The sequence below is a fragment of the Amaranthus tricolor genome, chromosome 2 (genome assembly GCF_026212465.1).
Source record: "Amaranthus tricolor cultivar Red isolate AtriRed21 chromosome 2, ASM2621246v1, whole genome shotgun sequence".
Taxonomy (NCBI): domain Eukaryota; kingdom Viridiplantae; phylum Streptophyta; class Magnoliopsida; order Caryophyllales; family Amaranthaceae; genus Amaranthus; species Amaranthus tricolor.
Genome location: NC_080048.1, coordinates 4,692,579 through 4,705,199, shown reverse-complemented (window position 1 = coordinate 4,705,199; position 12,621 = coordinate 4,692,579). Strand labels below are relative to the sequence as shown.

The 12,621-nt window shown below is 31.1% G+C and overlaps 1 protein-coding gene across 1 annotated transcript; it reads left to right on the top strand.

Moving 5' to 3' along the window:
- Positions 1 to 3,503: 3,503 nt before the first annotated feature.
- Positions 3,504 to 9,159, top strand: LOC130806850 (putative RING-H2 finger protein ATL21B). Its single transcript, XM_057672071.1, has 2 exons — positions 3,504 to 4,304; positions 8,481 to 9,159. The coding sequence occupies exons 1-2, from the start codon at positions 3,530 to 3,532 to the stop codon at positions 8,984 to 8,986; spliced, it is 1,281 nt and encodes a 426-aa protein (XP_057528054.1). The 5' UTR covers positions 3,504 to 3,529; the 3' UTR covers positions 8,987 to 9,159.
- Positions 9,160 to 12,621: the final 3,462 nt, after the last annotated feature.

Genomic DNA, 12,621 nt, shown 5'->3' with positions numbered 1-12,621 from the left:
CTCTTAGTATTAAAATATAATCCAAATGATCTTATGTTTAAAAGAATCAAGAAATCAATAAAACAAAGAAATAGGTTGCAAGGTTTTTTTGTCTCATTTGTATGAAAGAAGAACGATAGTATTTGTGATACTGCAAATTTTAATAACCGCAAGCGCATGGTGTACGTGTAGCTATGGATCGAACACAAAGAGGCGAGTTAACTAATTTGTTTGCCTTATGACTACAAGACACGGATCAACAAATAGTTGGGTTGAGAAACTAATACTACAATGCAAATAAAACTAATAATTAAAGCTTAGACAATGATTAATACAAGAATAATAATAATATGACAAATTCTAGGGTGTCGGGAATCACCTAATTCTAACATGGGAGTCAATTACTCTCATAATTGTATGAATTTGAGTCATTGGCATAATTAAACGTGATCTAATTAACCTCAAGCTTCCGCTCTATTGATCAATATCGATTTAAGACCTTACTAATGTTAATCCTCAGACTTCCGTTTTATTGGCTAAACTAGTAGGAATTTAACTTAAATATATCTCAATCCTAAATTAATCCTAATCTTAAACTTTCGTTTTATTGAAAAGGTTAATAAAGATATTTAAACTAAGATTCATTAAGCATAGGTTTAATCATAGACCCAAATTTCACACAGTTAATCGATAAAATATCATCCCATGCTTCGAATCAGGGTTTTTACCCTAACCCTAGAGAGAAAAACTACTTAGTAGACATGGTAATAAACATGCAACTCATGACAAATGATGACTTAATTGAAACACCAAACATAAAAATGACGAATGATTTCAATGCACAAAGATAAATAATAAAACAATAAATAAAGAAAACTTACTAATTGAGAAGGATGTAAATGTAAATTGCAAGGAAATTTAACGTAACTGCTAGAAATAACTACCACTATTTATAGTGGCTTCAAAAAGTAACCGTCGAACGCAGGAAAAAGGCACCTGACGTACTGGCGACGACTCGTGACATCGTGGGCGACGAGTCGTCGCTTTGCTACTGCCTGGGGTATGTGACTTCAGTGAATTGGGGACGAGTCGTGGCAACATTGGGGGCAAGTCGTCGCTCAGCCTCTAGAATGCATTGCTCAGATCAGAATGTATGCGATGAGTCGTGACATATATGGGACGACTCGTGGCTTTGGCTCTGGACTATTCTGCTGAGATTAGTAGATGTGTGACGAGTCGTGGCTTTTTGTGGAATGACTCGTTGCTGTTGTTCTGGACTGTAATGCTGAGCGACGAGTTGTGGCTTTGTGGCACGACTTAGTTACGACTCATTTCTTCCCCTTGGGGGCTTGTTTGGCCTGATCTCTTCACTTCCTTTAGGGGTCTTAGGCCATTTCTCTAGGCCTTCACCCTCTTATCACCCCAGGATCTAATAAAACTTCGATTTGCCTTAAAAATTACATAAAATACATTATTAATTAAGCACATGAGACAAAAATATCAAATATCACTTACAACACTACCTAAAACCCAAAACATCACATAAGGAACATAAAAATAACACAAATAAATGCAAATAATTGCACTTATCAATATGAATCAAATCTTTGATGCACATTACATGCCTTAATTTACTTATAAAACATATGTAACCATCCCTTCTCTACATGCATAGTATCTGCACAAATGTATAGTTGCATATAAAGTTTTGCATCACAAATAATTGTACATATCTAGGTATACTTGAATGAGCAAGCTTGTGCTCAAACGAACACAAAACCTGAAACACTTCATAAGTTTTTATTCGAGACAAACGAACACAAAACCTGAAACACTTCATAAGTTTTTATTCGAGGCAACAAAGTCATACTCAATAGGGGAGCTTGAACGAGCACACTACTACTCGAATAAGCACTCTATGTGCTCAAATGAGTACACGCTTCTTGAAAATTACTTTTTTTGCTTTATATTCTTTGCTTAACTAAACTCCAATACAACATACATTTAAAAAATTTATATCATACTTAAAAATAAATTTTATATCATACTTAAAATGTTTAAACGGTATATAAACAAAGTGAGTGATTATATATATATATATATATATATATATATATATATATATATATATATATATATATATATATATATATACACACACACACTAAAGAGTAGGCCCGACCTTAAGGGTAGGTCAAAGGGCAACCGACTAGGGCCAATATTTATAAGGGTCCTAAGTTAGAGAATTCAGATTATAAAGATTTGCATTAAATTTTTTTAGTAAAGCCAGTGATTTAAATGTTGCTATTCAAAATCTCAGAAGTAGAAATGAGTTGAATTAGTCATAAGATATTCCACTTATTTAATTGTTACAAATTCCAAAATTATCTACTTTCTAAAGTTTTTAACCTTACACCTTCAAAACAGGATGAATATTGGGCAATAATTGATAAGTATAGTTTATGTTTATGAACTGATTGGCCTTTAATGAGTTGAATTAAACTTTTTTTTTTCATTCTTTTGTGCTTGCTACAAAAGTTATCACTTCGATCTGGCGTGTAGTTAGTAGCATACTTAAAAAAACATATGTACGTCTTTCACTTTTTGTCCATCATGGATTTGAAATTCCTTCAGGAACATTTAACTTCATCACTCTATATTGAGCATGTTCCTAATAATTTTTAAGTTCTAGGTGAATAATAGAAAAAGGACCCTTATATAAGTAAATTGTCAGTTCGTTTTTACGTAGTTTAATGGTCATGCGCTTAATTAAAAAACTCAATGTTGTAAGTTTGATCCATGTTAGAAATTATTTATGCAATTACAATTTTTAATAATAAGAATTAACTCAATTTAAGCCCCTTTTTGAGCTGGGCCTTAGATAATTACACCTCAAAACCATCCTTAGAAACGGCCCTCTATGCAGAGTGTGTTGATAACTAACTCATAAAACCTATCAAGGAAAGAGTTGAACATGTAATAGTGGAAAAATCCTATCATGGAAAGAGAAGTTGGTAAATGTATAGGGAAATATCCTTAGACCAATTCAATATTCAAAGTCCTAAAGATTAGGGTATGTCCCAAATTTTAGTATTCTTAACCAATCTTATCCATCTAACCAATCACATAATTGGCAAATTCTACCCAAAAGAATCAAAGAAATTAGTGTTAATAGTGTACTTGTTTTATTGTTTATTATTTGGTATACTTGTATTAGACAATAGTAAAGATACCATTGAGATACCTAAAAGAGACCTACTTATTGAATCTTATGAAAATTATATGTCATTATCATGCACTATTATATAGTTTAATGGAAATAATCATGCATACCAACTTGGTCATTATATGGTTTGTTTAACTTGCAACTAATCTATGCTTAAACTTCATTTCCATGATTAATTAATGTCTTTAGAAAGTGACTAATTATTATTAAATTCATCTAAACATATTCTAATACGTCAATCTAGCCCTCATCACATGATCAAGAGTCACACCCTATATGTAATTCAAAAACTAAAATTTCTCTCTTCTCTTTAAAACCATCATTATGGATCTAAACAAACTAATTATCCCCTTAATTCTAATTAGCTTTATTACCACCTTCCCCTTCAAGGTAAAGAGCTTAAATTGCTCCATCTCTAAGTGTGGTGATCTTTCGAGCAATCCAAATATCCGATACCCATTTCAGGTCATGAATTTGGGCCAACAACCCAACTCTTGTGGGAAACCCGGTTTTGACGTATGGTGTGATGGAGGGTCATCCAAGTACAATACCCTTATTGATCTAGGGTCAAATTCAGGTAATTTTAGTGTGAAAAGTATAGATTATGGAGCACAAGAAATGTGGATAAATGATCCTAACAATTGTCTCCCAAAAAGACTCTTTACCTTAAATCTTACAAGCTCTGCTTTTGCCCCTATTTATCACCAAGATTTCTCCTTTTTCAATTGCTCAAAGAACCTAAAAACCACCCAAAATAACACAAATTTTAAGGGTCTTATTGGTCCAATCAAATGTCTTAGTGGAATAAATCATTTTATTTATGCAATTCCTTCAAATGGTACAAATATTAATAACCATATGTTTTTGTCACCTTTAAATTGTTCCGTTATTGCACCTTTGGTTAAGGTTCCGGTCCAATGGCCACCCTCATTACATGATAATACAATTTTATCCCTATCATCTGAGCTCCATGACGACCTCCGGCTATCTTGGTATATGCCGGAGTGCCGACCATGCGAGGTGAAAGGTCAAATGTGTGGATTGGAAATCGATTCGAGTGGTTCAAACTCCATCATATGCTCGAGTATTCCTAATCAAGGTACCCTCTTAAGCTAGCTATTATGTTTTTTTCTTCATATTGTTGATAATATTTGCTTATTATAGACAAATAAGTATTGCCTATCATCATCTTGATTAAGAGAAAGTTTTGTATAGACTTAATCTACGTTATTTTAAAGCGCACTGACTTTAAAAAGTACAAAAATAGTAAGTTTTTTCACTTAATAATTACTAATATTTACTATTTTTAAATTGATATGCACTAAAATAACATGGAGCAAGTTCATATAAGATTTTGTCTTCATCAATGTGGGGTTATTTTGGAGAATAAACCCAAAGATGTTAGAATCATTCCTTCTATTTTTGGCTATTAAATAGTCAAAATGTAGGCATAATTGATGCTATGCATTATAAAAGATACAACTTGCTTGATTATAAAATGTTTTGATTTTTGTCGTTAATTAGGGACCATTAGACTGCATTAATAGCTAAGCATAAATATTTAGGGTTTTTTTAACCTTTTTTTAATAGAGAACATACCATTGGCTGACTTAAACAATAACAAATTGATATGGACATTTCCTTATAAGCTGGAAATAAGCGGTATTATTCATGTCTTAACAACATAATTAATAATAAAAATTACTTACATTAATCTACTATTCCGGATTTTACACGTTATTTGCACAGAAAAAGACAAGATTTTTTTTTTTGGGGACTTCAATTTGTTATTTGATTACGAATGTAGAGAAATTTTCACAAAAAACAAGTTGATTTAGTAATCTAATATGCAAATATTATATGTATTACACCTTTTTATACTTAAATGATGTGTAACGTTATTGATGATCATATTCGGTATATTCCGTTCATAAAGTTATGATTAGAATTTAGAGAGGCTTGAATGACAATAGACCATATTCTTAACAAAAGAGACAACTAAAATTGCACGACTATATGTTATAGAAATATATTCTACTCCCTCCTATTCATAGATAATGGGATATTTGTTTTTTCACACTATCCAATGCACTTATTCAATGCTTAATATCTCTTGTTATACATAATGAAATATTATAAAAAGTGGCTATTAATAATCTTTGCATTGAGACGAATCAAACAAAATTTCACTTGACTATGTTCTAATTTATAGATTAAGAATAAGATACAAATTAAGAGTAATAAGTGAATAGTGTCAAAAACTAAATACCCCATTATTTATAAATAGTATTAATTAACTCTGAACTTATTAATCTAGTCTAGAAATGAATAAGTTATACTAATGGGATAATGTAACGCTTTTGTTCAATATTTTGTCATCATAAACATGATTCATTATCATCATTTCAATGAGTCCCGCTTAAAGCAGAGTCTGAGGAGGAAGGGAATGAAGGTAGAATAATACTCTCATCATAAGGTGGACGCGATCAAAAAGAGCCCCTCAATTTGAATGCCGCCTTATATATGAGATCCTTGCAAAGAAAAATCCTGCAAAAAAAAATTAAAGAAAAAAAAAATTAGATAACACGAAAATATACGAACACAACAACATCTAGGTAAACAAAAACTAACCGAGCTATACAATATATGAAGAAATTGGCTTTTGGATCCAATTATATTAATGGATAACCCATTTACAAATCCCTACAAAGTGGTATATTGCTTTGTTGCTTTCCAGGCCGTCAGCGCTTTTGCCACAAGATTAGCAACATAAGACAGCTACACAATCATGGAACCATACATGAAATAATCTTTTGGTAACTGATCGATCAATATTTAATTAGGAGCAATTACTAAACTTAAAATAAGCTCAATTACCTTATTTAGGGTTAATTCATTGTTTTAGTTGGATCCTTTAATATGGTGTCACAAGATGAGCATGTGTCGAATCTGGTTCAAATTCAGCAAAATTCGGACTCTTAGGGTTTAGCGGGTCTAGGCTTTAGATCTAGATGTGAAACTTTGATTTTGAAGATTTATCGATGCATGCACTATTTTAATCTTAAATATCTTATACTATACTCCTAACTTTTAAATTGAGAATAAAATACCAAATTAAAATTGATTGTTGAATATTAATAAAAAACAATTGAGACATTTGTTTAGATAGGTAGGAGTATTTAAATATAAAGAGCTTATTGGCTTCCAATTTTTTTCTTAGTTGCTTTTGTGTAGAACACTATACATTTATCTATATATCATCATAACCAATGTATCTCGATCATAGAAACTATGATCAAGGTCTGAAGAGGGATAGAAAACGATAAACCATACCCACAAAGGCAAATGTAGCCAAAAAGTCCCTCAGTTTGAGAAAAACCCGCAAAGAAAAGCAAAGCAAGACATCACAAGACAAAAAAAATGACAAAACAATGCAAAATAAATATTAAGGTTAATAACATGATCAAAGAAATATAAAGGTAATCATAAAGTCCTGACATTAAACAAGGCATAGGTTTACATAAATTTAGGTGTAATTCACTTTTCAAGGTCTAGAACATAAAAATACGACGTCTTCAACTAATTTTATTCCTAGTCAAGTCCAAAGAGAAATGCAACTCGCTCATATTATACTTAATTTGCTCAACTCACGTTTTCGTAGGCCTATCGTGACTTCTCATTCTATCAACATATTGTGATGCTTTTCATCCTTCTAACAGGCTCGTTAATGAGCTTCCTTTACACATGTTCAAATCTTCACAATCTACTTTCACAGATCTTTGCAAGGATGGATGCAATCATTATCCTCTCTCAAAACCTAGTTCCTAATATTATTAATCATGGTGCATCCATACATCCACATTAACATTCACATTTTTGCTACATTCATTTTATGTTCTTATATCCTCTTAAGTGACCAATCTTCCATACAACAAAGAGGGTCGAATCGCAATTCAACATAACTTATTTACAAATATTAGGTTTTAAAAAATAGTAAAAAGTAGTTAAAATAATTTTGATCTAATGTCATTAATGAATATAATGATGATGTTCAATATTATTTATTCATTGATTTAGACAACAGTTCTAAGATGTTCCTAATTATTAATTGTTCAGGGAATAAATATTATATAATATAATATTATATATTTATTATATATTATGTATCGTAAGAACTTAATTGGATATGCCAATGTTTGAGAATGCGTCTTAGACTTTTAATGATGTAATTAATAACCTACGTAATCTTATTACTATTATACGCCATGTATTATTAAGAAAATACTTTTGGGAGGATACCAACTATATAAATTCGTGTGTATGTAACCCCATTATATATGTAGGTGTGAATGTGTGATGTACAAGAAATCAAGGGTAGAGAAATGGGAATAAAACTAACTAAATAATATTCTCAAATATAATTAGTCTAGAATATTACTTAGCTTATTGAGTAATTATAAAATTAAAAGATTTGGAATTTGTACACTTCAAATCTTGAATACGTTCAAATCCTTCTTTTATACATTTTTTATTTCATAATAAATTTAGGAAATGATAAAATTGGATAAGAATCAAATTTAAAATCTTAATATCTTACCTTATAATAAAAAATCTATATGATTAATGGGTGTTAGATGTAATTTATGTGAAAAAAATTCAAGTTATTCATAAGCTTGACTCGATAAACAAAGTCCTCCTTTTAAACTAGTTGATATTCATGTTAGTTCACAAATCAAAAGTTGTGGAGTTTGCCAAACTAAAAATCATGCATAGATATTAGTGCACAAAAGTTGTTATAGTTCATCATCATCATATCATATCTGGTGCATTTCGCTGAGTAGCAGAATATGAGGAAAGATGACATATAAAATGGGTTAAACGCTCATCTCTACATGTGTACACAATTATAGTAATTTTTCTATATTTTATGTTAAATAATTTGTTATTAATAGTTGTTTTAATCAAAGAACCCAAAATATAAAATTAACAAATTCGAACCTGAATTCTAACGTTATAACTAGTAACTTGCTATGTTAATTTTTGTTATCATTTGATCAACAAATTAAATTTATTTATAACTTTTTGAGCAATTTTTATATGAGACCGTGTCACAGTTAGACATGTCTATATATAGGGAGCCAATTACTAATGTTATTATTGTAAGTATGAAAGTGAATTTTCTAATTCATTTAGTTGATCTATTAAATACAAAACTACCTCATAATGATACCGTCGTAACTGAAAATTTGTGTTTCTTTTTTTGTTTTAATTTCAGGTGAGGGTAGGAAATTGCCCCTCTCCACGTTCATAGCAGTGATATTGGTGATATGTTCACCCTTGATCGTGTGTGTACTTGTCTCGCTCATTATTGGAATAAGACATTGCTACAAACATAGAAGATCAATTCCCAGTGCTCAAACTGGATCAGGGTCTAATCATGGGCAACCAGGCCCACCTCACATTAGCGAATTGGGCCTTGAAGAAATCAACATAGAGTTTGCAAGGCAAGTTGTTCAATTGGGCCTAAGTGAAGTACCCGACCCAAATTATCGGCCCACAATAGTAATAAGTGAGATACAGGAATTGGGCCAAGGCCCAAATAGAGAAAATGAGAATACATGTGCTATATGCATGGCAGAATATCGAAGGAAGGATAGAATCGGAACATTACCAATATGTGGGCATTATTTTCATGCAAATTGCATAAATAAATGGCTTCTTTCTTGTGGTAGGTTTGGAAAAACATGTCCCATTTGTAGGACTCCTGTTGATTCATTATGATATGAGCTACTCTTGTGATAGACCGTCTCTCGGTGAGACGATATCAAAACAAGGAGTTCGTATGCTAATAATTATATTAGTTGGGTTATTTAGCCTATGTATATAGAGCGTCTTATTGAAAGACTGTTATATGCAAGATTTTGTGTTATGCCATTCATTAAAGGATTTTTCTTGTAGATTGATGCACATTAATATTATTGGTTGAGAAAAATAGAAAACAAGAAAAACAAAGAACATAAGATAAATATACTTGTATTTCATGTACAATAATTTTATAGGTATTGATTGTTTAGTTGTGAAGCTAACAGGCAACTTTAAATATAGCTACGAATTAATTTGTTCACTAAAAGTGTTCAATAAATAATATGTTGTATTATTTAATGTACATGGCCCGACACGTGCTTGATCACGATACGAGAAGATAGTGATCCACATTGCATTGTGAGATCATATGGATAAAACTTAAAGCATCAAAAAATCCAAATCAATCATAGAATCGAGCATGTATATGATTGCTCAAGATCACATATATAATATGGATCATAGAGTTTGGTCTTTCTTTTATTAAATGAGTGGTTTTATAAACTAATTAGATGTTTATGTTCAATTTTAGATCATATCAAAGTCGATTTACTACATTAGATAGAGAATTACGTAAATATGTACCTTCTAAATTCTACATCCACTATTTTTACTATACTGAAATTTATATATATTTATTTTTTTAACCAATACGATATATATTTACTAGAAAAAACAATAAAATAAAAATCTAATGAAATTTAAATGATACCATTTACATACTTTTCTTTCAGAAGATATTTTTCAAAATAAGAGATAGTGGATGGTCCAAGGAAATTTAAAATGCAAGCATGCTGAATTTATGTAGGGTGATTGCATCAGGACTATTAAAAAATCAACATGTAGCCTAAGCTATGTGGTAAGAATGCACCCAAGACCCAACGACTATTGCAACCGTACGTACGTCCAATATTTGTTAGATGTGGGTTGGGGCAACATCACAACCTACCGTTTTACTAGACCACTAAACTAACTCATGATTTTTCTCTTTTTTTTCGCTTTTAAGCATCTATCAATTGAGATCTGTTTTGAAAAGCGTCAAGTAACCAATCAAACAAAAAGTTTAAATTGATGATTGAAGTCCAAATATGTGTTATATACTGTTACATACCCCCTTACACGAGACCCTTTTGGGTTTGAACTTAGAAGTGTGGATGCAGTACACGCCCTCTTCATTTATGGTGTTGAATATTGCACTTTAAATGAGGGGACATTGAGATAAACCCGTGACCTCTTGTCATGCTAACTCTGATACCATATCAACTAATCAACTTAGGTAAAAGTTTAAGATTGGTAAAGCCCATCATATGTTATATGTTTTTTAAAAAAAGTGATTATAAATATGATGAGTTTAAAAGCTCATAATAGCTAATAATTTATTTATTGAACATAAATTCACAATCTTCCAATTGACCACAACTTTTTTTGTGAGGATCTTGATCCCATTTCGTTTAATCATTTTCGCAATAATAGTAATTGTTTTTAGTGGTTGATTTTGAAATTTATTTTGAATTTCGCGGTTAAGATTTAGATTTAAGATTTGAAAATAAAGATAAAAATGAGTTGAAAATGATAGAAAAAGACATAGAGAGGAAATCAATGTGAAATTCCAATGTTTTTGGTGATGATGGGAGAATTTATGTTGTCAATGGGTGATGATGATTCTATTGATAAATATCTACATGCCCGAGGGTTCGATACTATCTTAATTTAACATATAAAAACTCGTGCAATGTATGAATTTATTAGTATGAATATATAAAAATAGAACTTCAAAGAATTAATAATGTAATTATATATCATTGTGATTAAATTTATCGAATATATGATTTTTTTAAAGCAAAAATTAAAAATTGATTTTTTAAATTATTTATCGAAAACGTCACTTTTTGATTCAATAAACTAACAAATTCTAGAATACGCATATAGATTTTCTATAATAAATTATATAAATACTTTACTTAATTTAGCTCCAATTTAAAAAAAAAAAATCAAATTCTAAACTAGGTAAACAATAAACACTGTCAAGTAATCAAGTATCATCTACAAAAATACTTTCATTTGTCAACACTCTCTAAGGATGACATTTGTCACGTTCTAACATTTTATTAATATGTATAATGATTTGTTAAGCTGTGTTTTGATGGAAGAAAATTAGAAAAAAAATTAACGAAAAGAGAGTTGGAAGTATAAATAATCTATTTAGATAACAAAATGAAAGGTAAGAGATTTAGTGGGAAGAAATTTGAAGGGATTAGATGAATAATTTTAATTAATCTCTCGATTTCTTCAAAGTTAAAAAGATTTGGAAGGAAAAAATCTTATCTGCCTTCATTTTTGTAAGAATGATTTGGTTGCCTTTCTTATTATGAGTAATGTTAATATATACAAGATTACAAACTATACTTTAGGAAATTAAATATTTTCCTAATATTCTACACAATCATAAAGATTATACAAGATATACTAGTAATCAAAAGATATTATTCTAGTATATTTTAATACACCCCCGCAGTCGAATCAGAAGGTTTAGAGACGCTGAGATTGGAACGAAAACCGTCAAATAATACTTGAGGAAGACCTTTGGTGAAAATGTCAGGAATTTGATAACGAGTTGGAACATGAAGCATCCGAACATCACCACGTTTAACTTTTTCACGAACAAAATGAATGTCTATCTCAATATGCTTAGTGCGCTGGTGATGTACTGGATTACCAGCCAAATAGACGGCACTAACATTGTCACAGACTCACAATATACAAGAGTAGCTGTAGTAACAGGACAATGAAGCTCAAGAAGTAAATTGCGAATCCAACAAGTTTTAGAAACAACATTAGCAACACCACGATATTCAGCCTCAGCACTAGATTTGGAAACGGTAGGTTGTCGTTTAGCGGACCATGAAATTAAATTATCACCCAGAAAAACACAGTAACCAGAAGTGGAGCGGCGAGTGTCAGGACAGCCACCTCAATCAGCATCAGTATAGGACAAAAGAGTAGAAAGATTAGAACGATACAACTGCAGACCATGTGAATAGTACCTTTGACATAGCGAAGAATGCGGTGAATAGTAGCCATATGTTCAATTCTAGGATCATGCATATAAAGGCAAACCTGCTGAACAGCATATAAAATATCTGGGCGGGTGAATGTAAGATACTGCAAAGTACCAGCTAGGCTACGATACAAGGTAGGATCATCACAAGAAGAACCAACATTAGCACAAAGTTTGCCGGAGGTAGCAACAGGAGTAGCAACAGGTTTACATTGAGACATACCAGCCTTTTCAAGAATTTTAGAGGCATACCGTTGTCGAGAGAGAAAGAGGCCCGTAGAAGTACGATTAACAGCAATACCCAAAAAATAATTAAGAGGACCCAAATCCTTCATGGCAAACTCAGAGCTAAATTTGGACATAAGAGACTCACGGAGTAAATCAAAAGAAGCCGTAAGAATAATATCGTCCACATATAATAGCAGATAAGCAATATCAGAACCATGACAATAAACAAAAAGAGAGTTATCAGAAATGCTGTTAGAAAACCCAATAG

Excerpts from the sequence above, each read along its gene's own strand:
- LOC130806850 (XM_057672071.1), top strand. The coding sequence starts at position 3,530 with ATGGATCTAAACAAACTAATTATCCCCTTAATTCTAATTAGCTTTATT. Across the intron at positions 4,305-8,480 it reads CTCGAGTATTCCTAATCAAG|GTGAGGGTAGGAAATTGCCC; the intron begins GTACCCTCTTAA and ends TTTTAATTTCAG.